Here is a 26,659-nt window from a genome sequence, read left to right on the forward strand (position 1 = left end):
ACGGCTGTACCGGACCAACGACCACACGGACCAACGGCTGTACCGGACCAACGACCACACGGACCAACTGCTAAACCGAAACAACGGCCATGCGGATCAACGGCTATACCGGACCAACGATAAAGGTGGTGGACCAAATGGTCTCCTTGCTCAGCTCCGGTCTAGGCGCCCCTCCGGTTCAGTTCGAATGTCATCGGGCACGTTCCTCTCTTCTTTCCCTCGGTCCTCATTTCATCGGTCTACGTTATATCCGGTATTGACCGTATACAATGTCCGCTAGGTATAAGTTTGATTTGGAGTGTAAAAATTAAAGACCAGCCCATTTGAAAGACAAGCCGTGCGATTTCTTCAATTAAATCTGCTTTAGTCTTAATGGATGAGAGAGGAGGAGAAGAATCAGAGGAGGAGCATGGTCAACATGCAAGTTGTGTCCGAAGCTTTAAAACACTAGCTAAAAGTTTAATATTTTTAAAAAACATGATTATAACTCAAATAATTGGGTAAAAACTGACAACCGGGTGCAATTTCTTTAAGTAATTTTTTGGCATTCGAATTTCTAGTAGCATTGTTTTTCATTCAATTACCTATCTTGACATCCGACTTATTTGACAGAGAGAGAAAATAGAAAATATTTGAAGCTACTTTTACTGTGGCTATATATTACTGTACCATTTGTTTAGGTTAAATAGCCAGTATGAGTTACTAGATGCCATTAATCGATGATTAGACTGTTTTATGCAATTTATTGGGCCAAATTGTCACGGGGAGCAAAAAATTTCCAAAGCACACCGTCTTTCATAGTGCTACATAGAAAAGACTTCATTTGAAGACGGTGATAGTGCAAATATTCCCGTGCTTTTATCTCAACTAGTTTCACGGCACGTGCGACGCACGTGTATGCCGAGTTATGTTGTACACAATTTTATAAAATAATACAAGTATTAAACAACAACATACCCAAAGGTAATCCCATGAAGTGGGGTCTGGACTAGGTAGTGTGTATGCAGACCTTTCCTCTTCCATAGAGGCTGAGAGACTCCAAAAGACCCTCGGCTCAAAGAAAAGCAACCACATCAGTCCAAAAAAAGAAATAACAATCTGAAGAAATATAAATAAAGCATGACAAAGCAGTCTGGAGAAAGGAATACTTTTTATGAATAGTCAATATTGTTAATCAATGGATGATGAATTATTCTTTATGGCCAAGTATATGACTGGGTATAATCGAAACCTACGAAATTGAACAATGAATATTTGAAAAAACATACATGATTTTTACTTTTTTATTTTATGAAATACTAACATGTAATATAGTGTATCTTACCTTAATGTTTTCATATTATTTTTAATACGAATTTACTTATAGCTATAGTGGCTGTTTTTAATTGATGCTAATCCAATATAATATCGTTTATTGCTCGCAAATTTGGTCAGTTATAAAAATTAAAATATAGTAATCGTTCAAGTGCTAAAGTAGTAATTCCTTTTTAGTCCGTTTAAAAAAAAAGTCTGAATCCCCTCCAGTACTACACGCTCCAATACTTTCCAATACACATCTAGATTAATGCCAAGTGTCTCTTGAGAATTTAAAGGTCCGGATAGCATCTCTTATTTTGCACCCATCCAGAACTTCTCGTTGGTGCACTATTATCTTATAAAGTATAACTTATTACTGGTCATAGAGGCCGATAATAAGATGTATACCCGGTTATTTCAATCCATTATGTATTAATTTGGTCTGGTATACTATGTTTTTCATTTATAAAAAGCCAAATCAATCAACAAACAGAAATTTATTTATTTACATTTTTTTTTCTTTGGATCCACTTTTATTAGAAATCAGAAAATAATTGAGAAATGCTCAAAAAATAAAAAAGCATGGTTATCCATCTGATTAGTTGGTAAAAAAGAGTATCTCAAATTCGATGTATTAGTATATGATTAAATTATTTAACTTTATAATATTTTCATCTATATGAGGCTTGACCATTTCATATGTTTTATTACAAAAATGTTAATAAATTAATTACACCTATCCAAAAATAAATTATAAGCCATCATAGCTATGGAGTCATAATCAAGCCAAACAAAATAAATGTAATTAATTTAATTCACCAAAAATTATGAACAGTTCAAGTCAATTTATCTAAACAATATAATGGGTGAAGGGGTGTTGGGTAGCGGAAATGAATAGAGTTAGAAAAAAAACCAAGAATTATAATTGGGGGAAGAGATAAAAGAATTCTGATAGAGTAAAAACTAACTCAAAATAGTAAAAGCTTATATGCATGGAACAGAACAATGAAAAATAAGTTTGAAGGAAACAAAGAAGGGCCGGAAGCAAAGGCGGATTTAGGATTTAGATTCTGTGGGTTCAATATTAAGAATTTTAGTATTGAACTCACTATATTTTAAAAGTTATGAGTTCATATCTACTATATATACAATTTTAATAATTTTTTACATATAAATTTATACTCCGTGTTGAAAGTTCGCCCCTGACTGGAAGCATATATAGAACTTAAATAACAACATTGTCTCTGGCAGAATTTCAAACACTCACTACTTAGCGGGAAGATTTTAAAGGACTAATCTTCATTGGTGTATCGGTGCTTCATTTGTTTTTGGAGTGTCACTGCCTCTATATATTCAGTAGCTACAGAGGATATTTATATTTTCATATGAAACTTTTTTCAAAGTCTCCAATTGCTGTGCACCCGTGACATACAATATAAATTCGCCTCTAATTTACTTGTTCTGGCCGGAAAACGTATCATTAGGCTGTTGTGATAAGCCCTTTAGATAGACAAAATCTTTCTTTCTTGTGTTCTGTCACAAAGAAAAGTTGGTTAATAATTAAAAGGACACCAACCTTAAGGAAAAGACACATCTTTCTATTTAAGCACATCCGTTAGTTTGCTTTTGGAGTTGTTCCGCTACAGTTTTTATTTCTTAAATACTTTTAATAAATAATATAATTAGATTTTTTAAGAAGGATATTTAGGTAATTTAACTTTTAGTTTAAGGAGTTTATGCTTTTAATATAGTATATAGATTCAAGCGGAAAAAACTTATTTAATGGTCACTGTTAACGACTTCTAGTCCAAAAATAAGGTTTTAAGAAATTGTAACTTGACATTTTCAATTTACTACTTATGGAGAGTTACATGTCTTTCACGTGAGATATAACTTAATTCAATGGGTACTATAAAGCAAATCATCAAGTTTTATTCATTCGTGGAATAAAGAAAAAGAAAAGAGTTTACAATTTGAGTTCACAATCTAAATCATACTTTTTAAAATTTGAGATCACAACTTTTCCAAAAATTTGGTATGGATAAAACGAGTAAAAAACATCGTAAGAAAATAAAAATAAAAACCATAACTAAGTTAGGATAAAAGTTTTATTCACTGGTGGCATGATTGGAAAAAAATAGTTCATACTTCCAATTTAAATTAATGTACTCCAACATGTATTCATCCTTTTTTATAGTTATTTATACTAGGTAAAACTTAATTACCTTGAGTTAGATTTAAATGACATGTTTGTAAAAGATCTCGCGCAAAAGAATGTTGTGCAATTCACAAGAAGGAGCTTATCTACATCAGATATAATATATAACCAGAGATTTCAAAATAATACTACAAATGTTTGTGGTTCAACCCACATAGCAACAGAATAGTTATCTTACACAAGCAACATATACAGCAGGTTACATGATTATAAAGCTGCAGCTAGGTAAAACTAATTGAAACACTTAAAACAGTGCCTTGCAATTTACATGGTGGGATCTTTTCCACAACCCATTAGAACATGAGTTAAAAGCATCGAAGCTCTACGAGATACCTCCATCATGCGACCAACAAGGGGTACCTTGACGGTCTCCCTATTCCGCAAAGGATTCTTATCCCAGCTGCAAACATTGTTCGTTAAACATTCACATAGGAATATATTATACAACCAAACATTATATATATATAGAATACATTTGACAAGACGAGTGAGGCTTTCTCAGTTGGTAATACGCCTCTACCTTTAGCCAATTGGTAGAGGGTTCAAGTCACGTTATAGCAATGGGGAGAAGCACGGTTCAAGTCACTAATTGAGCAAGCCTCACTCATTTTTCCAAACATAAGAGTACTATATTTGGCAAGATTATGTCATGTGACTATTACATAGAGCTAGTTAAAACTATACAACGAAACTATATATATATAGAATATATTTGGCAAGACAAGTGAGGCTTGCTCAGTTGGTGAGACTCCTCTACCTTTAGCTAGTTGGTAGAGGGTTCAAGTCACATCATAGCAATGGGGGAGCCTCAACTTAGCAAGCCACACTTGTTTTGCCCAAAAAAACATCTTTTGGCAAAATTATGGCATGTTACTAGAACACAGAGCTAGCTAGAAGTGGCATTGGCCATACTGCATATCTAAAGCCCTAAACCAAGTAAAATGAATTCGTGCAATTTCATTGATCTGATATGAATTATGCATCTTATTTTCGGATTCAGCCTATCAAGCTAAGTTGCATGGACTCTTCACTTTGGATGCCGCACCCATGTCGGATTCTCCAAAAATACACAACTTTTGGAGAATCCGACACACACCAGTTCACATTTTTGGCGAGTCCGAGCAACATAGCAATCAAGCATTTGGGATTGCACAGAACTGGATCATGCTATCACAGAACTGGATCATGCTAAAGCACTCATACTTTTACAGATTGCCTCTTACATTTCCACAGAACAGACAAAAATGTTTGGATCTCATGGAAATGAAACAAGAGAATTCAACAAATTCCTTATTGAGTACAAGTACCAGGGATATGAAATATATGCATACCAGTCTTCATGACGAACAACCTTTCCTCCTTCAGTGTACAACTTGATCAGTGATATCATATGAATGTCTTTCCCCAAGAACTTGTAATATTGTTTGTTGTCAATTAAAATCTGAATCCATCAGCCATAATGTCAGATTCCTAAAGCAGAGAATAAAGTCATAAACAAAGCGAAAAGTGGATGCAATGGGATGGAGGGATCTTTAACCTCTTTATTTCCAGGAGAAATTTCTTTCTCTGTGATGTTGTATTCTACGATTCTTGATTCACGGAAGACCTGAAATGTACAAAAAGCAACAGTTTGAATTATTCATACACAACAATCCCAAGCTTAAAGAAAGACATTATATGATAATGATTAATCAATTCAAAAAATAAACGGTTGGGAAAGAACTATTGACATAAACCATAGTAGCTATAGTCACTCAATGGAGATGTCCAGGGATAGAAGATGGATAGAAGATTTTCCAGGACATTTTTAGCACTTAGCAGTAAACTTAAAATTATGCTGTAGCAGTGTGGATGGTACTGATTTATTAGTTGAATACCAATCTAATAAGCACTTCTCTGGATTATGCCGGGAACTTTAGAAATTCCCATGCTCTATTTTTCGAGAAATGATTCTCAAACAAAATTATGAAGTCCATTTTTTGGAAGCAAAACAGCAGAGCGGAATGGATATCCCAAAAGGTTCTTGCCTATTTCTTATTCTTTTTCTTTCCACAAAAAGGTGTATCGATCTAGCATAGTAGGATATTAGTATGAAATAGGACACTTAGCAAGAAGGAAATTATTTAGACCTTCCCAAGTGAATAAAATGACGATTTTATCTGCTTTACCCTGCAATCACCAGTAAAATTAATAATCAGACTTACTAATACAGGGGATTACAAAAGAGGCTAATAGATGGAAATAAAATTGAAAGGAACAAGCTATTTACTAGATGCATTAATGCAGACAACAGAAATCAAGCAACACTCTGAACTTTCACTTAGAACCTCTCAATCCAACAACTGTTTATAAACTGAAATTGGTTTCCTTTTCTCCCCTCACTTCTAATATAACAAGAATATGTTGAAGGCCAATTCAGGCCCCACTTCTCTTAAGACTACATACCATCATTAAGCATGAATGAATAATGAAGTGGGATATACATCTTATTGAGGTACTAAATCCCAACTATTGAAAGGATAAACCTACGTTGATGATGATTTATATTGTAAACTTGAGCATATCAGTTAAGCATAAAAGGGTCAGACTCGCGTTGCTTCTGATTCAGAAATATAGAAGTGCTTGATTTTCAAATTTCACAATCACTAGGTGTGAAGGTGTCTACATTGAGCTTTTGAATTAAGGGATGGAGAATAAATAGTCTTTCATTGTCTCCTTTATAGCAAAAAATGGTCAGTAAAGTAAAATAAAAATAAAAAATAAAAAATTGCAGCTGAAGCACGTCAAAAATGTTTATTTCTTGCTCTTATCACCATGAATTATAGGCACTTGTCTAACTAGCAATAGTTTTCTACTACTAAACAAGGCTACTAAGATAGAAAAGCATACCCCTCTGCACGCATAAGGGGATCTTCAAACGTTGCATTTGGAGCATAAATCTCAAAATCTCGTGCTGTGGCACGCGATGCATATCTGAAATTTATTTGCAGAAAGCTGGTGAATTCATTAACTAATGAGATATTGATTAACTGATAATTGCATAGGAGAACAAAATAAATAATCCTCTTAAAGAAAGATAGGTGGTATGCATGATGTATTAACTGGTGCGAATAGATAAATTAGATGGGGCTGAACAGCAAATCACAAGACAAACTGATGCTTCTATCAGGAAAGGGTCTAACAAGCCTCTCTTATACTCGTATTTCCCATATGAAATGTTCATTAAGAAAGGTATATCACAAAAACAAGATAACAAGTCTACCAAGAAACATATCTCCTTATGAAGGTAGCAATAGATTTGGATTCAGAATTTGCAATTTTCATGTCATAACTATATGAAATGTCATCACGAGCTGAACAAGTTGCTTATGAAGAAACCATCTAAAACATGCATCCCTATGTCAATGGAATTAAAGGAGTCATCAATATATGGTGCATCATTGATGGTGCCACGGTGCTCCTACCAGCTGCGATAAGGCTTTTCTGCACCTAAAGCCTTAGTACTATTGCCCCTGTGCTAAAAGTAATGCTAGAACAGGTTCTTTTTACCATCAACAAAAAAAAAAAAAAAGAGAGAGAGAGAGAGAGAGAGAGCTGCCAAAGGAAAAATTGAGCAGTTGATACTGCGACAACAACTACGCCTCAATTTCAAACAAGTTGGAGTTGGCTATATGAATCCTGCCTATCTATATCACTCTATCTATATCAAATTGTAGTTTCTCAGTGCTAGAAGTTCTCAACATTCTACTGGTGTATAAGTTCTGACAAGACTAAAAGACTTCTGTCGTACACTAAACCTAAAGTAAACCTGCTAACATGACTAAAATTTAATCCTAGCATCCGTTACAAGAAGCTTAGGGGGTTAAGTTGAATTCTTCTAAACCTCAGGGTTCCGGGTTATAATCTCCAAATACACCAGCTTTACCTAGGTCCCTGATTTAAAAGAATAAAACTTCTGGGGAAATAGTAAAACATAAAGAGAACAACTTCACCAGCTCTGGTCTTAACAAAAGACCATTTGCTACAATTAAAGAGAGCCTCAGTCCAAGATTCAAATTCCCTCCTACCCGAAAAATATATGTTATTGATACACAAAAATAAATCGAGTAGATTAATAGCTTGTTTGGCCAAGCAGGGGCGGATCTAGCCTATTAATTGGGGTTTCAATTGAACCCCTAACTTTCGACAAGGAGCATAAAATTATTTATTCAAATTGTAATATATAGTAGATTAAAAAAATTGTAATATATAGTAGATATGAACCCATAACTTCTAGAATATAAAATTATTTTGTTATGTGTATAATGTTAACTAAAATCTTAAGATTGAACCCACAAGATTTAAATCCTGGATCCGCCTCTTAAGATTGAACCCACAAGATTTAAATCCTGGATCCGCCTCTGTGGCCAAGCCTTTATGAAGTCAAAAGTGCTCTTTTTTATTTAGAGAGTTGAAGTGTTTGTTCAAGCTTTTCGGAAAAAAAAGTGTTTTTGAGTAATATAACAAAGCTGAAAAAAGTAGCTTTTACCTGGAAGCTTGAAACCTTGGCCAAACACAATTGCTGCACTAATATTGGTAAAAGTGTTTTACAAATTGATTACCTATACGCGAACTGCTACTCTCCGATCGAAAAGCACTTCTAATAAAAAGATACTTTACGAAATATGCAGATTTCGGAAGTTCGGCTAAACATGCTATAAGTTTCTAAAGTGACAATGATTTACAGGGTGGAATGATTGGAACTTTTAGATGTGGTGGTATTTTGCACATTTTTGTCTACTTGTTCCTGTGTCCAATTTTTACTAACATCCCTGCTAGATCATGGATGAATTGATGAACCAACAAGTTACAATTGAACCCAAACTCTCAACAGTTGATAAGTAAGACTCTAATTTCCAATACTACAAATAAAATAATGCTAATATATTGCTATAGCATGATCATAAATGAAAATCCAAAAGCAGAAGAAAATAAAACACTCAAAATTGTACCAAACTCACAAATTGAGAAGATGGGGAAGTATATAATCAGAAGTACTATTTGAGTGATTATAATCATCAGCCGCTTCCTTGCAGTACCCTTCTCTCTGTTCATCCTTCATCCCTTCCACAGTGTCTTAGCAATCAGCAAAAACAGTCCAACACAAATTGAGAAACACATACATATTAATAGACATCACAAGAAATAAAAAACCAACTTTTTCTTAACAAGAAATACCTTGGGAGTGCTTGTTTTCCATAGGGAGTTGGAATATATTGTTGTTGTTGTTGTTGTTGTTGACAAAAGAAGAAAAGTAGGAGGGATATGCAGAAGCTCGAGTAAGAGATTGTGATGTGAAAGAACGAAGCATGCAGAAGAATGGAGAAAAAACAAGAGATGATGAAAGTTAGAAGATTGAAAAGAGGAGAACAAAGGCAAGAAAATGATGGAGGGAAGGGAACTTTGAAAGTTCGTATAGGGGATATGAGAGGTTTAGTGGTGCTTTACGTGGAGCTACTATGTCCTTTTGATATTTGCTTAGAAATGATCTTTTTTATGTTTAATGAAATTAGGATTATAATATTTTTTTTTTGCTTAAGAAGATGTAATTTCATTTATTATTAACTGTTACAAGATGCGATCCTTCTCCTCATAGTTTGATTAGAAGGTCATTAACATAGTAGTCATACTCAAATAAAGGCGGTGAAGTAAAGAAACAGTAATAGCACCGTTAGAACAACCATATTGAGCACAAAATATCAACTACAGTGTTGGCTTCTCTGAATATATGTTGGATAGGTGGCTCTTCAAGATCGTCGAGTAGTGACCTGCATATAATATTTTTGAGCCGTGTTAGTTATGATAAATTGATAGGATAAAAAAACTCTACTACATACTAAATTGTAGTGATCAAGTATTCACTCTCGATACCTTTTCTTTATGATTTCAAAGCTATAAAAGAAAAATATATATATTTTAAAGCAATGGTATGCCGTATGCAAGTCATAACAAATTTGTGGGACTTCATGTTATATTCAACTTACCTATCTTGTAGATAACTAAAAACTCTACTAAATTGGAATGATTTTTTGCTTGGTCAATCGTTCATCAGATCTCATCGGATTGTCATGACTTTGTCCTCTCTGCATTCAACCTATCTTTTCCATTTATGAGCAAATCTTACTAGATTGACATAATTTTTCTGTTTTATTGAACAAGCTGTTCTTCGCATTTACAATTCCAATTCGATTAAACCACCCCAGTTTTGTTCCAAGATGATCTCAAATTGAAATGAAGCCTCCAAACACCAATACAAATAATCCCTCATCACCAATTTAGTCAAATAACACCAACTCAAGAAAGCTCACTATTTTGTATACTACAACACTTTTAAGGATCAATAAGACAATAATGGACTTGCGAGATTTTTAGAGCAAATCTTTATATTGGTGTTTGAACTAACAATTTGAACACGATCATCAACACTTAAGTGATATTGACAATCAACCATTAATTTTGATTTTCCACGCCCAACAAGAATTCAAACTTCTAAAATTGAAGAACTATGATATTCTTGATGAAGAAGAGAACATCTCATGGTGCAATGGGACCCTTTTGCATCTAGTATTCGAAACTCATGGTGAAATAACTTTTGAGGAGCTTTTGTAAGACATCAGATTTTTTTTTTTCCATTTAATAGAATTAGTAAGAATCAGGTGATTAGCAGCTTGATTAGCTTAATGGGAAGTTTAATAGGTTTGAGAAACAAACTCTTATTATTCAGATACCAGTGTTAAGCCAACAGATTTAATTGTCTCCCTCTATCGATATTTTGAACTTCTAAACAAATGTGCCCCATTTGACAGAGTCGAGTCTGCATACACTTACTACCCTCCCCCTGCACTTACCGCGTGGATTTCACTGGGTTGTTGTTGTTGTTGTTGTATCGATATTTTGAACGGCGATTTTTCTTCAGTATGCTCTCTTTAACTTTTATTTACGGAGTATATAGATTCACCTGCCATCATCCTGACTAATTTGGATTTGTGTTTGAAGGACCTACTAGGGAAATAGTAAAACACTTCTTGGGGGAACGAACTTCATTTCCAGAGTTCAAACTTTTCGACACAAAAGAAAAAGAAGCAAATATATTTGCATTTCATCCAACCGTGCGAAATAATAAAAGAAAAAGTTTATCAATACTTCACCTAAGTTAAAATAAATCAGTCAGGAAAAAACACCAACTGTCAGAACCCAGTTAGCATTACTTCAATAGTAGAATAACTCAAATATACAAACAAATGTGGAAATACTTATAAGAAAATGTGGGAAAAAAGAAAAAAATCTCTTGTAATAAGGTTAAAAAAAAAATTAACATGAACGAATAACAATGACATTTTTCTAATGACATTTTTCTATACAAAACGTTACATTCAACGTTAAACACTAGAACTACAAGAGGACGTTAAAGAAGCACTAAATTTTAAGGTACTCATCCTATATACTCGTCACTTTTATTTCCTAAAACTTTTCATGCAACCTGCAGATACTACACATGGAAATAGTAAACAAAGAACACGAGGGCCACCATCAACTTGGGGAAAGAACTCAATCAGGTAACAACTGCGTCACGAATCAGCAAAGAAATAGTGCGGAATGCAGCTACCTTTTGTAGTCTGAGGTTCACCGTTTTGGTTCATTCAATGTCTTGCCCTCAAAAAATTCACCAAGCATACGTTCAAGATCTTCAGCCGAGTATCTGATATACTTTTGGGGGTTCTTACCATTCTCAACCATGGGCCTATTGCAGAAAATACATTAAATTATAAGAATTAGAATAATTGCAACTAGAAATTATCAGTACTCAACACATGAAAAACGTTTACCAGCCAAACATAATCAATTAATATATCATACCCGAAGCGCTTGATGAAAGATCTGTACGCAGGCAGTAAGACTTCAGCAACTGCAAGCCTCAATGACTCTCGTAATTCGGTGTCTGGGACTGTCCATTGACTTTGTCTTTGATGAAGTTCCTCAAATTGAATATTGAACGTCTTCAACCTGTAAAAATTGATCAAATACTTAGCGGACTGGAATGAAGATACTTGATCATGAAGTTAGCTCAGCTAAGGAAATTGAAGGACCTTTCTTTTACAACCGGTCTTGAAACTCCACTACTATTTTGTCCATCTACACCCATAGGGTTGCTGCCCCCAGATGATGTTAGCCCTTGAATCGAGAGGCATTGCAGAATCTACGTCAAAATAAAACGAGTTACTGACTATCATTAATTTATCCAAAACCTATCTTTTTAGATAACTTCACTCAATATTAGAATCCCGTAAGGAGAACACAAATCAAAATAACCAGGGTAATTGGACAGAAAGCAAGGCAACAGGTAGTAGCAGTGCAACGCTTTAACAATCTCATAGTTTACTCATTGATGCAGAGATAATGCATACCACATATGGAAGTGCCAAAGATATCGTGTTCTAGTGTTTTGCCAAAATGCTGATATCTATTTGAGAAGCGTCAGTTACCTGTAATATTTAGTAGTATTCCCTTCTAGGAGTCATATTTTCGGAAATACAGGAAAAAGAAAGAACAAATAGGAGAATACCCATTTTGCTAAATAGTAAGCACCACCACAGATAAAATTACATAAAGCATTAAGTAATTCAAGTGACGAAGTGAAACGACCAGTTTGGATATCAGAAATAATATGTCAAGAATTACTCACTAATGGTATTATCACTAACTTTAACTTCATCTTTATATAGCATTATAAATTTTGCTGATCAGAGAGTAAGCTCAGATTTAAAATGTTGCTTCTTCTCTGTGTGTCTTTTTTCTTCCTTTTCTCTTTCTTTGAGAAGAGAAGTAAAGGGGAGGGAGAGGCAAGAAGATCAATACCTTTGCCCAAGCAGTTCTTTTATATTGATTTGCATGCTGCTGTACAACTCTACGGTGTCTTTGAACCCAATCATCACCCAATAAATCCTTGGCTTCAGACCTAGAAGGAACAAATTGTAAGCAACAATTTCCAAGCAAACATATATTATTGAGGCTGTCCCCGAGCTATATACAGTCAATGCAACAAACCTGCGAACAGATCTGACCATATAGTGAATATTGTTCATAAGGAACAAGTTAGTCAGAGCTGGATCCTTATACTGCTTAGATTTCCCATCCAAATTGGTTTGAAGAGCCTGCATTATGCGCATTGTGACAGCAGCAAGTTGATTTGAGTCTCCATTTTCAAATTCTTGGAATAGTTGTTTCAATGTTGATTGATAGCTGAACAAAAGGAACCAAGCAACTCATCAGGGAAATTAACTCAACAGAGACTGTAATAAGACACTTTTGATTCTTTTTCCCATCCCATTTGTCCTATAAGTCAATATTTTGTTCCAGAAGAAAACACCATGCAAGAGAAGAGAAGCACTTCTTACAATGACCTCCCAATCAATGACGGCAAGCTAAACTTTTTAGTTATATTTATTTTCAAACAAAAAGTAGACTTAATTGTTTAAGCAGAGAAGAGGTGTAAGCTGAGGACATCCGGAGATACACATCTAACAAACATTTTAAAACAATAAAAGCACCTTTATCTCCATTCGTGTCAGATAGTAATAAAGGATGTGCATTCCAGCAGCTAAAACTAAATAGAAGCAACAATAGCCACTCTACTCTACCCACAGAAACCAGTGTAAATAATACACGAGTAACATTTGATTCTTGCACTCTAGACAAATAAGGCCAATCTGTTTCACACTATTCTTGACCGTATCTCAATCAGTTGGGATAATCATATGTAAATTATGACAATCTTTTTGTTTTTTTATAAACTTATTGCCTCACTTTATATCCCCTTTATGGTTTATTCCTTCTAATTTCGCAATCACTGCCAGAAACTTCTTCCCTAGACCATTTAAAGTGCTCTTGGATAGTAATAAACTCAATCTGTACTTCAGCACATTATTCTAGAACCAGTTATCGAACCCGACATTCTTGTGATCAGTCTCAGTCATAAGCTATGCCTCAATCAACTGACTTTTATGCTTACCAGATATGTCAATTATGCAGCATTGCTGACCTAGTGGCTTATTCCAGTCCAACAGAAAAATGTATCCCACCAGACCCGCCCTCTTATTAAGCAACCATTCAAGTTTCTACCAATTCATTATTGAGCTTCAATAACTTGCGAGTTCCTCAGTATTTTATGATCAATTTTGCATGTAAATTCGCATGGCTAAAAGACTCTTCCACTCTGCTTTTGCGAGTGTTTAAAAAATTTCTAAATGACTCAGGACCCTAAGCTCACTATTCCTATACCTCACATCTAGATCAGTACATCTGTAACTTGTCTTTCTGACACATTTACTCGTGATACCATAAACATCCCTTAAACTTTAAAGTGAGCATCTTGTCCATCCACCTTTGGAGAAAAAACAATCAAGAGAACCAGAATGCAAAACATGGTAGTTTGAACTAGTTTCACGCTATTCTCCCATATAAGGAAAAACTTTATTACGGCACATTAAGTGGGTAAAGTGCACTACAAGTTGTTCCATAATCTAGTTAAGAAACATGGTCTAGTAATATCAACTAGGTAGAAGCTTCCACTGTATATAAATATAAAGACATCATTTAGTTGACAAAACTTACTCAAACAGGAACTTCACATAATTAATCACATAGCTCGTCAAAGGATGGACAGTTCCATCTGAGACGGCAGTTTTGGTTGCATCTTTCTCCACAGCTTCTTCAAAATCACGAAAGGTTTCTTGGGCTGTCTGAGCAAGTCGCTTTGACAAACCAAAGGCAGATTCCCTGATTTCGTTGCACGATTTACCTCTAAAAAGTGATTCAATCTGCATAAAATCCAACATTCATATGTGTATCAAACAAGAAAGCTGGAAACAGATTACAAAGTGGACAAAGATGAAATACACACCTAAAAATCGTGGGATGTATTAAAAAGATATAGGATGCAACCAGACAAATGCAGCAGACCTCTAAGAGAGGCCTATTTAAGGCGGTGATGTACAGAACCATAGCAGGGCTAACTATGTAAACTAAATGCTTACACCCGAGGCTATGTAAACTAAATGCTTACACCCGAGGCTTACTACATATACACTCATATATAGCAAATATATAAGGAACAAACTGTTAAAGTAACATATGATCATAATTCAATATTACTATATCAAGGAACAAGAAGAAATACAGAAGAAAGACTGTTGGTCACCAAGGGTGTGTTCGGTACGAGGAAAATGCTTTCTATGGAAAATGTTCTCATGGAAAATATTTTCCAGGAAAATAAGTGGGTTTCTTACTTATTTTCTTGTGCTCGGTACGTAAGCAAAAATTATTATCTTAAAAACATTTGTATACAATCTAGACAAATACTATGAGAGGTGGGGTTCGGGGTAGGAGGTGTGGGTGGTGTGGATGGGGGCTACGGGGGTGGGGGGTAAAGATGAGGTGCGTTGGAGGGTGGAGAGGACACAATAAATGTGCAATGCCGCTTGCGAAACTTGTTTTCCTTACTTCCAATAGGAAAGTTATTTTCCTCATTTTTAAGAACTTGTTTTCCTAGAGAAAATGTTTTCCAAAAATTTTGACCAACCGAACATGGGAAAATTGGAAAACATTTTCCTCCATACCAAACACACCCCAAGTGTATGCTTGCTTCACTTGCACAACACTTTTGTAGTAGGTACCGATATTCCGTTTGTTATTGTCATGTTATCACTGTGTTATCAGACCGTGTTAAATTTCAATTGGGACCACATCCATTTACCAGTAAGCAGTCTTTCAGCAATAGACTAGCATAACTTGAAATTATTATATCTGTCAGATAGCGGGCAGCTTTTAAGCCTACAAGTATAAAGTAAGATGGCACAATCGTATAGAAATCCATTACTACCTTATGAAAGAACCAGGTGCATGTTATAACATATTCATTTAAAATTTGCTTAATCGGTCAACTCATATGCATCAAGTAATGTGCTAACACCCTCAGTTAAAGAGCACTATCTGTATCTAATATCTATAACAACTTACTTAACCTATACTATATGTGATAGTAATTAAACCAACTGTTACCACGTTAAAGTCTTAAAGACACTGACACCTGATTGAGAACTTGAGCAACAAAGGTTAATGAAAATTTTAGCTCGGCCTTTACCACTCGGCTACAATGCAATAAATCAAAGCTTGTTGCTACTACATACCTCTGAGTGAAGTTCCCGCATTATTTCGTACATATCTAGAAGCACAAACAACTTCTCAGGTGATCTTTTGCTTTTGGCAATTGCATCACCAAAACTAAGCAGCACAGCAACACTCCCAGTAGTAACGTCAGCAAAACACTGATCTTTGAGCTGCTGAAATCCTTCAAACATTTGATCACAAACTTTTCGCTCCGCAGCAAATAACAATTTGACCTGTTTGATTATCACAAGACAGTCAAATGCCAAATATTTTTCAACTTAATGAGGTGTTAGAGAAAACTTACAGCAATCCGCATAAAATGAATCCAATTGCCAATTTTAAATTCGAGAACTTCCCATTGCATCTTCTGAACATCATCTTTACTAAGTTTTTCCACTCCCAACTTGCGAAGACTTTCTTCCAGAACAGGAGAACGTGTATCCCTATGGCAGCAATTTATAAATTGAACGAATGAGAAAAAAAGGCAACAGATGAACTAAAACAAGTGCCAGTTTAGTTGTTCCTTGACTGGGGTTTCAATTTGTGCATTGGAACTAGGTTCAAGAGTAGGCTATATCTCTTAAACATAACAGTGTATTCTGGAATCTCACCATTAGAACCCAGTCCCAGCTTGGAAATTTTCCAATTCATTATTATAGATATTGGCATAATATTAACTTAGTGTGTCTTTGTATGTGTAGTTATACTAAAAGGCAATTGTTTATAAGTATTATCACAACAAATTATGGCAAAATTGCAATTGTAGATGAAAGTGAGCTTATTCGTGCCCAGTTAAAACAATATTGTTATCATAAATTAGAGAAGATGTTCAATAGTTTTATGTAAAAGTGAAGATTTATAATCATCATTCATCCTTCTAATATATATCCATGACCTATTTGGAACTACCGCTAATGAAAAATGGAAGGAAAATGTCATGGCTCTAGTCACCTACTTGAAGAATCTCCACTATTAAGTCTTAATATTTACCTCCCTTAAACAGGAGAAGCTAGGCTTACCAACAGTCATATTCCAGATTTCTCGACATTCCAATATTCTCTCCTCACTATTGTTTCTGCCAGTTAATGTCTCTTTTTATTGATGAGGGTGGTGTCCAAACCAACACCTCGATTATTTCACCGGGTACTAGGTATCTCCCCCATCAGCACAGGCACCGGGTAACTCTACGCACCAAGGCTTAGACAAATGAGAAGAAATCGTCTAATGTCTTGTCTTTATTGGTGTTTTTTTAAGGTTTACACCCATTTCATTGACCTCTAGACCATACACCCTTGAGTGGGCCAGCTTTTTTTTTCTTTTCCTTTTTATTTGGCTTAATATACAAATTGACATTTCAACTTGCACGGTTTTGCAAATCCACCTGCTTACTTTTCCAAACTAAACACCTCTACATGGTAAAAGGTAATGCATCTTCTATTGACCGCACTTGCGTGGTGGCAGGATCACATAGTTTAACACTTCTATAATTTAAATAACAGATATTTACCTGTATATTTTTACCAGCTGTTGTTGATGACCAGCTTGAACCATCTGTTGGGATAGATCATGCAGTAGCGGCAAGATCCTTGGAGGGATAAGAGTTGGTGGTGTATAGACGGTATTATCTGTTCCATTATTATGGTGCTTACTGTTAGAGTCCTGTTCTCCTGGTGATCCAGATGATGGTCGCATTGAATTTGGAAGGCATTCAAAAAGACGTTCCGGTTCAACAGGTTTGCTGAGAAAGCAGAACTTGGATTTAGTCAAAGCTCAGTTGAAATGTAAAAAGATAGCATGGCAAGTAATAAATAACAGCATACGCACGGATAGATATAAAGCCAACATTCCTTGTCTAAAACTTTCAAGTCGATTTAAAAATTCCTTATTCAGATTATTGCTTTTTTCTTTGTTGGTCGAACTCACTGATTGTCCAGTTCATTAGGGAGCATTTTTTGGAGTGACAATAGAGGTAGCCTTCTTTTTATCATTTTCCAAAAAGTTTATAAACTTGGCGGGTATGTAAAAGATATTCTTTGTTTTCCATCAACTTTACATGTGTCAAAAAAATATTGTGACATTTCAGTTCTTACGGCCTGTTCAAATCGATTATTCTTTATGTAGCGAAATGGTCAATTCCCTCGATTATAATCGAAAAGAAGACACATAAGAGGTTTTTGAAAGCCGAAGAGGTCTCTATTTTCATTTTTTATCAAGCAGTTGCAATTAAAAAAATTCTGGATTCCGTGTTATTATTATTCAGATAAGAATCCTCATAATCATAAATTGGACTCTTACTAGCATTAATATAGCCTGTCTCTGTAACTTGAAAGTGGAATTTATCCTTTATTTTGTCCTTTCCTTTCACTCGGATTTCTTCCGTTTCATCGATTTTGTCCAGATCCCTATTAATAAGTCATTTCATGACAGTTCCATCAATCGCTTTATTGTGAAAGACCAGATTGGCCCGTTCTGCCATAAGTAGCTCCATATTCCGCTGAGTAGGATTTGACAATGGGTTTGAGTCGGTGATTGTAAAACTTCCTTTTATCGATCTTGATTCACGTATAAATTCCTGAACTATGGACCTAGCTGAACCGGAGAGCCAGGTTTCATTAGATATCTTACAACTACAGTCCCTCTTTTTCCCGATCCAGTTCCTCCACCAACGCGAACCCCAGTTGGTTCGGGCATGCTACACTTTTTAGTTATTGGGAGAACCCAAGTACTCTCTTTCGGATTCAGGAAACAACTCTCAAAGATCTTTTTTCCTTTGGGAAGATATAAGAGCGAAACAATCAACCTATTGATATTGGAAGACCCGTTACAAACATGGTCCCTTATGTTTGAGGTAGGTAAAAAGAATCCCTGCATGTATATGGTGGACTGTATGGAAAGAGAGAAATCAGAGATGCTTTGAAGATAAACATAGTTACATACAGAAGCTGAAGATGAATTGTTTAGCTCTCTACTATTTTTGGTGTAAGCAGGAATGTCTAGTTGAAACAGAAGATATCTTTGATGTTTTGGATAATATGTAACTAGCAATATAGGAAGGTGCTTTTTTGCTATAATCTGTAATAGTTTGGTTGGGGGACTATACTTTTATGGTATAGTATACCTGTGGATATATAGAATGTTAACATTGTCAAAAAAAGTATGTACTAACAATTTTGGTCCTTTAGTTCGCCAAAAATTAACACTTTTAGTGCCCGTCAAATATTTACCGAACTCTATTTGTTAGTTTGCCAAAAATTAACACTTTTAGATTTGTTTTTGTATTTGTGGGATTTGACGGGAACTCTGAAAATAAAGTAAAGTAGCGGGAACTCACATATAGAAGTACAATTTTGGTAGTTTCCGCTACTTTAATTTATTTTTAGAGTCTGGTGCAACTTTTTGAGGTATAATTTTTGCTATTTTTTATGTCTTTTTAATGTCTAGTACAGTTTTTTATGTTGCATATTTTAGGATTTGATGAGACTTTCTTACTATGGTTAAATCTTTTTTTTCCACTATTTTCGTCAAATCTAGCGAACATAAATTGTAAAATATTTAACAGACTTAAAAGTGTTAATTTTTTGCAAACTTAAAGGACCAAAATTGTTTCTTGCATACATAGTGGACTATTTTAAACCTACCCTCAAACATAAGGGACCATTTTTCTCATTTGTAAAACTATTGCAAAGCAAGTGACGAATAGCAGTGTGGGGAAAAAAAAAAAAATATAAAGCGCCGGACAACACATACCAAGAGACCCCCTGACAGTCAAATAATCAGTGAACCTTAGGGATAAAGAGATATTTCTATAATTAGTTTGTTTCTCTTCTATTTTTCTATCTCCCGTCTATCTATTTTCTTTAGTTATTTACTAGAGCAATTATGATCTGGAAGTCGGATCTATTGACAAATTTGACATAGCGCTCAATGGACCTTTTAACCTTTTAAAAACCTTTTGGGCTTTGGAAACAAATTATCCGAAGAGGATCGTTTGCTCGTAGCAAGAGCGCGAAAAATTGAGTGTTTCTATCACAACCCTTTTCTTCTGTTAGAACTAACTATAATACACAACACAGCTTACTACTTTTAGGGAGAATGCAACCTATGACTTCAAGGTTTTTGGGGCTTAAATTTTACCGCTAGAGCAAAGTTTCATTGGCTAAATATATTCAGTGTATACAGATCCATTGACCAGGTCAAGATTGAGAACACAAAGCCCTAATTGGATTGTGAAATAGACAGAAACATATTTATGAAAAGACTAGACAGAAGATGCTTGAATCTCAAACCCAAAAATGTTATTAAGCCTCAATAACAGCCTGCATAAAGGTCAACTTGAAGAGTATATGAATATTTAGCTTCCATATATTGCTGCAGCTATAATTTACATGAAAGATAAAGAGGACACTGTAATCAACTATAAACATAGATACTTGAATATTACAAAATCGATAACCCCAAAATAAGGATAAAAGGATTTAGTTATTTACGAATAAAGAAAATAATAGTAATACATGGAAAATAGGACAAGGTATCGAAATAATTATGAAAGATATACTTTTTCTGTTTTGATGAGAAAGAGCAATTTTTAGTTTGGAAAATGGTAAATTTATAAAGAGCAATACTTTTAATAGTTTACTTTCTCTTAAAAAATGATACTTTGAATGGTAAGAATGTCAACGAACCTGTAAGACGACAAGAGCTGCTTAAACTCCTCTTCAAGCTTTGAAATAGCCTTAGCAAGTAAACTATTTGCATTGTTGAGCACTCCATCACTACTCTTGAAGCTTTTGTTGTTGTTGAAGAAGCGAATATTGTTTCTCAGTTGTTCAATTGCTTCAAGGTAACTTTCTAGGTCCTCGTGTGGGCCTTTAAGTATTTTCGCTTCCGCCTGCATGTGATGGAACCATGAGCTCAGCAGCTCCAATTTGAGAAAGAGTGTTTCAACTGATTAGAAAGGGAGGACTACATTTTGATAGTGGATCTTCTTTCTTTTTCTCCTTTTTTCCTTTTAACAGCCAAAGAAGGTTGTGGTTAACCTATATCTCTAACACAGAGAAAAACCTTCCATTTGGAACCACATTCCAGTGAAACTCATCTGCTCTTGGAAAAGCAATTGTATTTACTACTAAAAAAGCATTTTCCGTTTTCCTTCTGTAGTTCTCAATTCTTATATTTTGTGTCGTTAAATATGTTTAGCTTTCCAACTTCTCTCATATTTGGGCTCTCCAGTTTTTTTTTTTCTTTTTTCCTTCTTTTTTCGATAACCGAGAAATCCTTGAGGACCGTGGCGCAAAGTTCGGAACTCAGTGGATAATGGTCCTGTCCCTGTAGCCTTTCTCCACATAAATACCAAATTTTTTCTGCGACAATGTTCGAAGTCGTTATGTACGCCTAACCCATACATCACGCATTGCACTCTTACCACTAGACCAAACGCCCAAGGGCTTGGGCTCCCTAGTTTTTTAAAAGAGAATAAATTGTGTTTTCCCAATAGCCAGACCTTTAGGATTGTCAGATCGGACTCCAGTATGGAGAAGGTGTTTTCACTTTTCCATCTGTAGTTCTTATGTTCTTTGCACTTCAAGTGTTGGTTAAATACTAGGGACTATTCCAAAAATTATGGGCAACAAGAACTAATGAGTAATTCATACAATTGTCTTTGAGGGTAGTACCCCCAAATCCTAAAAAAAAAAAATACTTTTTTTCCAAAAATTAAACAAGAACTAATCAGTAATTTGGAAATAGTAACAAATTGGAAATATAACAAGAAGAAACCCTCCAAGAATATTAAAGTGAGGTGCACGTCAAGAAGGTGTGCACCTTCTGGTTAGTAGGTGGCGGAAACGCGAAAGTGGCCATTTTAGGCCTTCATAAAGGAGAACACTACATCTAGATCCTTCATTTCGCCGTACAACTCCGCTGAAACACATACAACCGTTGATTGACACATCACTTATGTGGTGGTTTATTACTTGAATCCCAAGGCCACTCCCAAACCAAACCCAAATTCAAAGCTTCTACAACGATGCATCAAAAAGTGATGATGTGACGGACCTAGACCTAATTATAGAAGTAGTACCAAATTTCCAATGCAACATAAAATAAATTTTCCCAAGGTACTTAAAGGTGCACGTCCTTGAAGACCTAGATATGACAGGCCTCCTCACTTTAACAAACGCATTTTTTTAAACCCTTTGGTTTTGTCCAAGACATAGTCAACTACAGTAATGCATCTATCTTAAGATATTGGCTGCAGCTTCTTCTTCTTCTTCTTCTTCTTTTTTTTTTTTTTTTTTTTTTTTTTTTTTGTGATCAAGTGGATGTATAAAGTTTTGTTTCACTTTCACAGCAAGTCGGGAATTGGACAACACTGATCACCCAAAGCATTACTATTAATGTTTAGCTAAAACCTAAAGCAAGTTCTCTCAGCCTTAACATCGCCTATTTAATGATCCAACTAATTAAGAAGCACCGAATGGTTGGAAACATTCAAAGATGGAGTCTTATCTTTATGAATCATTTTAACTATTATTTTGTCAAGTACCAGAAAAAAAAAATACAATTTATATTATGTCATGTATGTCTTGCAAAAACTTTATTGATTATATTTCTGATTCCCAATACTGATAAGACCAGTTCGAACTGTCAGGAAACAACAAAGAATGACAAAGGTGGAACTTAAGAGTTACTAATTATTCTTTTTTTTTTTTTTTTTAAATAGTCATGGTGTCCGGGCTAGCTTGCACGCACCTCGACTAATTCCACGGGATACCTGCCACCTCCACCAAGTACCAGATAACTCTATCTACCAAGGGTCCAAGGCTAGGTGGACAGAAGTATACCTAATTATTCTTTGTTTTCCCGAGGGTCTACCAGAAACAACCTCCCTACATCCCAAGGTAGGGGTAAGGTCTGCGATACTCTACCTTCCCTAGACCCCACTTTGTGGGATTTCACTGGGTATGTTGTTATTGTTTTTAAATGTTACCTAATTATTCTTTTTTTATTAGGTAAATATTCCCTCAGTTTCAATTTGTTTGTCTGGTTTTGACTTGGCACAGAGTTTAAGAAAGTAAAGAAGACTTTTGAATGTTGTGGTCTTAATTAAAGATATGTAGAATGCACCAAAATGCCCTTTAATCTTGTAGTCTTAAACATGCCATGTGCAAAGTTGAAATTAAAGAGTGGCCAAAAAAGGAAAGAGGCATTCTTTTTAAAACGAACATAAAAGGAAAGTAAGACAAACAATTTGAAACTGAGCGAGTAATTTTATTAATGCCCTATACAAGAAGTATACCAAACAACGGAGAAACCTACACCAAAATATGGTCCTCTACAAAAGCCACCTACTCATTTATACAAACAAGGACCTCATGGGTGCAACAAAAAAAAATGAGAGACAAGAGGCTATTCCTCACATGGGCAACATCTCTCTTGACCCTTCAAACTCTCTCATACTCCTCTCCCTCCACCAGTGTTATCAAAAGCAAAAAAAAGCTCTAAGGTCAATTGGGGCTTTAAGCGCAAATAAAGCGTGGGCTTCAATGAAAAAAGGCGCAAATAGAGAAAAACTACAAATATATATATATGTTTAGTCCAAGACTAACAATAATAAGCATGAATAAAATATATATGGACAAAGAAATTGAAGAAAAAAAATTACGATAAAGTAAAATATCAACGGTTTAGTATCGCCTCTTCGGGAGACACTCATTAGCAAGAAAAATCTTGATGACGACACTAAAATGCACATTAAGCAAGGTGAAGCGCAATCGCCTTGCTTCAGGGCTTAAGCGCGCTTCAAGCGCACCTTTGAAAACACCGCCCTTCACACAACCCATATAAGAGCTAGTGGAGCTACAGTTACACCCCATCCCCTAGGTCTTCTCTTTCTTCCTTTTTGAAATTTCAACTATGAAATGCCTCCTTCACTGAACTCAGCATAACCCACTTATTAATAATACTAGCAGTTCTACTAGCCACAAGGCTTTCATCTAGTGGTAAGAGCGCATGTGTGATATGTCAGTTAGGCACACATCACGGATTCAAACCCTGTCACAAACAAAAGTCTGGTATTTAAGTGCTGAGTTTCCAACCGTCCGACCACTAGCCCTTGGGGATTCTCGGTTATCAACAAAAATACAAACAATACTACATTGCGACGGACTGCAGTCTGCAACTATATATTCAGCAAAAATCTTCTTAAAGGCATCTTTTCATAAGGAAAAATCCTAAACTCTTTTCTGTTCTATTGATAACATTTTTTACCCGTAAAAGCTCAAGGCAATTGGGGTACTTCTGTGAATAAATTCAGCCTCAAACTACTCTCTTTTTTTCAGGGATATGTATAGATAATTCCTGCCAGTGACATTTGAAATGTATTGTAAAATTAGGCACTACCCATATCATCTCTATAAATGTCAGATAGGAATCAAATTCATGAGCATATGATAAATTAGTCATTTTACAAACTAATTTCCACACTGCAAGGGCATCATTATTGATTGGGAAATCCCTAAATATTTCAAACGATCACAAATAGAACGCCAAAAACTCTGTTACTAATTCATGTCATGTTTAGCAGAAACAAAGTAATTTTCCACCAGTCCCAGAATTGTTCAAATCAACTATGCATATCAGAAGTTAAAGCAAACCTGACGAGAAAGATCAAATTGGGACAGTATAACATCCGCAGCCTTCAAAGTCCTATCGATATTCTCATGGGCTTTCCGGATAGCATGAGTCCTAATCTACAAAGACCATATTGAGTACCAATCAATAAATGGCAAAACTGAAAAAAGACCAAAAATGTCAATACAACAAATTAGCAAGTCTTGAACAAAATTAGATCAATTGTAAGAATTTCAATCAGCACAGTTGACTAAAAATGGAAATACATGAAATGAAAAACAAACCCAAAATCTCATCACTTCAACATTCAGATATCCTATCAAGCAAAAATCACTTCAGTAACCAGGTAAGTAAAGACCCCCCACACCCACCCACCCAAAAAAATGGGAAAAATCACAGCAAACAACACCAATAAAAAAAAGAAAAAAAAAATCATACTTTGTTTTCAATTTTAGTATTTTCACTCTTTTATACTACTCAGTAATATATTCAAAATTTGCCAGTTTCAATCAGCCCAGATGGCTCAAAATGGAAACCATACAAAATGTAACACAACCCCAAATCTAATCACTTTCAACCAAAAAATGACTTTAATTCCCAAGCAAGTATATCCCCCACCACCACCCCCCCCCCACCCAAACAACAACCCCCCCCCCCCCCCCCAAAAAAAAAAAAAAACAGCAACAAAAATAGCACTTTGCTTTCAATTATCTCATATTCATTCTTTTCACTACCATAATCAAAATTTGAACTAAAAAGTTCTTTTCTTTCCATTTTTCTCCATTAAGAACATTAATTAATAGTTGGTGGTTGCCACCAAATTTAATTTTTTGGTAGCATAAACTAGATCCAATTACAAAACTTGGGATCTTCAATAAAAATTCAACCTTTACAACTATTTCTTGATCACATACAAAAATAAGCCAAAGAGGGTGTTTACCTGTGTTGGACGCATAGCAGTTTCAAGAGCAGAAAGACGATGATCAAAAGAACCTAAAATAGAAACCATGTTATCTGTAATTGACTGACTTTTTTGTACTGATTCTCTCATCATTGTTGCTCTTTCACTTAAATTATCAACACCCATTACTATTCTTGGAATACCCATCTTCTTCTTGAATTTTTGTTTGACCTTTTTAAAGACTTGGTCTTTACTTTTTTTTGCAGAGAAGAAGAAAGACTATAGAGAGAAATTGATGGGAAATTAAAGAAACAAAGAGTTGTGCAAAGGAAGGAATAAAAGTAATAAATGCAACTAGCACAATAAATATAAAATAAATGAATATAAGAGGGAGAAGAAAAAAGGGCTAATGTTAGTTGACAATGGTGGACAGATGTATTGCCTGTGTGACAAACTATTGACAGGGTGTGTCCTGGTAGAATATGGATCCTAATTTATTTCTGTTGTCAAAATGGTCAACTTCGAATTTTTTGTTTCTTACCATTAAAATATGGGTTTTTATTTTGGAAAAAAAGAAGAAGAGTTAATTTACTTATTTATAAGTTTTGTCAAACAGCCTCTCTACCCCTCCCTCGAAGATAGGGGGAAAGCCTCTCTACCCCTTCCTCGAAGATAGGGGAAGATCTGCATACACTCTTTCTTTCCCAAATCCCACCTATGAGATCACATTGGGTTATTGTTGTTGACTTATATATAGTTTTGGGGTAAGAACGGTATTAATTTACTGTCTAATTAAACAAATTATTTACTTTATTTTTTAAGTTATTAAATTATATTAATAGTATTTATTATAGATAATCTTCTATTTTTATACGTTTTACTTTAACCAGGTAAAATATAAGTCAAACTTGAAATATTAGGAGCCTATTTATTGCTTATTTTAGGAGGTTTTAAGCCAAAATAGCTTTTGAAGTGTTCGGATAAAATAAAAAAGTATTTTTATGCACTTGTTTTTAAGTCAAAACAACAAAAATAAGCCAAAAGTCATTAGTTAGAATTCATAACTTATGGCTTTTGGTTTATAAGTCAAAAGTCATAAGCCCATCTAAGCGGGCTCTAAGAGTTTTTTTGTGTTTTTGGTCTTTTTTTTTCGTTTCTTGGGAACTTGTTCATGGCTTTATTGTCAAGTTGGAATGGATCAAAACTCCACAAAATAAAAATGTCTAATGATAGTTGATAATGGTGAACAATGTTATTGCCTTTCTCAAAAAAATGTATTGCATATGATTTGTCATTGTAGTGATTATACGGTCATGTTTGGAGTTTTGTTAATGATGATGGTGTCTGGATGGCTTGATTTTCTGTTACATATCTGATAAAATAAAGTATATTTTATGTTTTGATGATTG

The 26,659-nt window shown here is 34.9% G+C and overlaps 2 protein-coding genes across 5 annotated transcripts; both read right to left on the minus strand.

Annotated features, from left to right (window-relative positions):
• Positions 1–3,596: 3,596 nt before the first annotated feature.
• Positions 3,597–9,021, minus strand: LOC132059237 (uncharacterized). 2 transcript variants are annotated; one of them, XM_059451792.1, is made up of 7 exons: positions 8,732–9,021; positions 8,515–8,617; positions 6,404–6,487; positions 5,644–5,683; positions 5,052–5,120; positions 4,846–4,955; positions 3,597–3,914 (listed from the first exon to the last, which is right to left on the minus strand). In XM_059451792.1, exons 1-7 carry the CDS (start codon positions 8,862–8,864, stop codon positions 3,779–3,781), a joined length of 675 nt encoding a protein of 224 aa, XP_059307775.1. In that variant the 5' UTR covers positions 8,865–9,021; the 3' UTR covers positions 3,597–3,778. The 2 variants fall into 2 exon arrangements, with proteins under 2 accessions (XP_059307775.1, XP_059307774.1); XM_059451791.1 differs by having other exon boundaries at positions 8,515–8,629; positions 8,732–9,002.
• A 281-nt stretch (positions 9,022–9,302) lies between these two features.
• On the minus strand, positions 9,303–25,676 carry LOC132059236 (exocyst complex component EXO70A1-like). Of its 3 annotated transcripts, none has more exons than XM_059451788.1 (13): positions 25,290–25,676; positions 24,373–24,468; positions 20,401–20,606; positions 17,226–17,456; positions 16,023–16,161; positions 15,739–15,951; positions 14,165–14,370; positions 12,599–12,793; positions 12,410–12,509; positions 11,641–11,750; positions 11,411–11,557; positions 11,160–11,294; positions 9,303–9,321 (listed from the first exon to the last, which is right to left on the minus strand). In XM_059451788.1, the coding sequence occupies exons 1-12, from the start codon at positions 25,455–25,457 to the stop codon at positions 11,177–11,179; spliced, it is 1,929 nt and encodes a 642-aa protein (XP_059307771.1). In that variant the 5' UTR covers positions 25,458–25,676; the 3' UTR covers positions 9,303–9,321; positions 11,160–11,176. The 3 variants fall into 3 exon arrangements, with proteins under 3 accessions (XP_059307771.1, XP_059307773.1, XP_059307772.1); XM_059451790.1 differs by lacking the exon at positions 9,303–9,321 and adding an exon at positions 10,721–11,033 and having other exon boundaries at positions 25,290–25,675; XM_059451789.1 differs by lacking the exon at positions 9,303–9,321 and having other exon boundaries at positions 10,721–11,294; positions 25,290–25,674.
• Positions 25,677–26,659: the final 983 nt, after the last annotated feature.

The sequence above is a fragment of the Lycium ferocissimum genome, chromosome 6, assembly GCF_029784015.1.
Source record: "Lycium ferocissimum isolate CSIRO_LF1 chromosome 6, AGI_CSIRO_Lferr_CH_V1, whole genome shotgun sequence".
In the NCBI taxonomy this organism is placed as follows: Eukaryota; Viridiplantae; Streptophyta; class Magnoliopsida; order Solanales; family Solanaceae; genus Lycium; species Lycium ferocissimum.

Excerpts from the sequence above, each read along its gene's own strand:
- LOC132059237 (XM_059451791.1), bottom strand. The coding sequence starts at position 8,864 with ATGCTTCGTTCTTTCACATCACAATCTCTTACTCGAGCTTCTGCATAT. Across the intron at positions 8,630-8,731 it reads GGAAAACAAGCACTCCCAAG|ACACTGTGGAAGGGATGAAG; the intron begins GTATTTCTTGTT and ends CTGATTGCTAAG. Across the intron at positions 6,488-8,514 it reads CTTCCCCATCTTCTCAATTT|ATATGCATCGCGTGCCACAG; the intron begins GTGAGTTTGGTA and ends AATAAATTTCAG.
- LOC132059236 (XM_059451788.1), bottom strand. The coding sequence starts at position 25,457 with ATGGGTATTCCAAGAATAGTAATGGGTGTTGATAATTTAAGTGAAAGA. Across the intron at positions 24,469-25,289 it reads CTGCTATGCGTCCAACACAG|ATTAGGACTCATGCTATCCG; the intron begins GTAAACACCCTC and ends TGGTCTTTGTAG. Across the intron at positions 20,607-24,372 it reads AATTTGATCTTTCTCGTCAG|GCGGAAGCGAAAATACTTAA; the intron begins GTTTGCTTTAAC and ends CATCACATGCAG.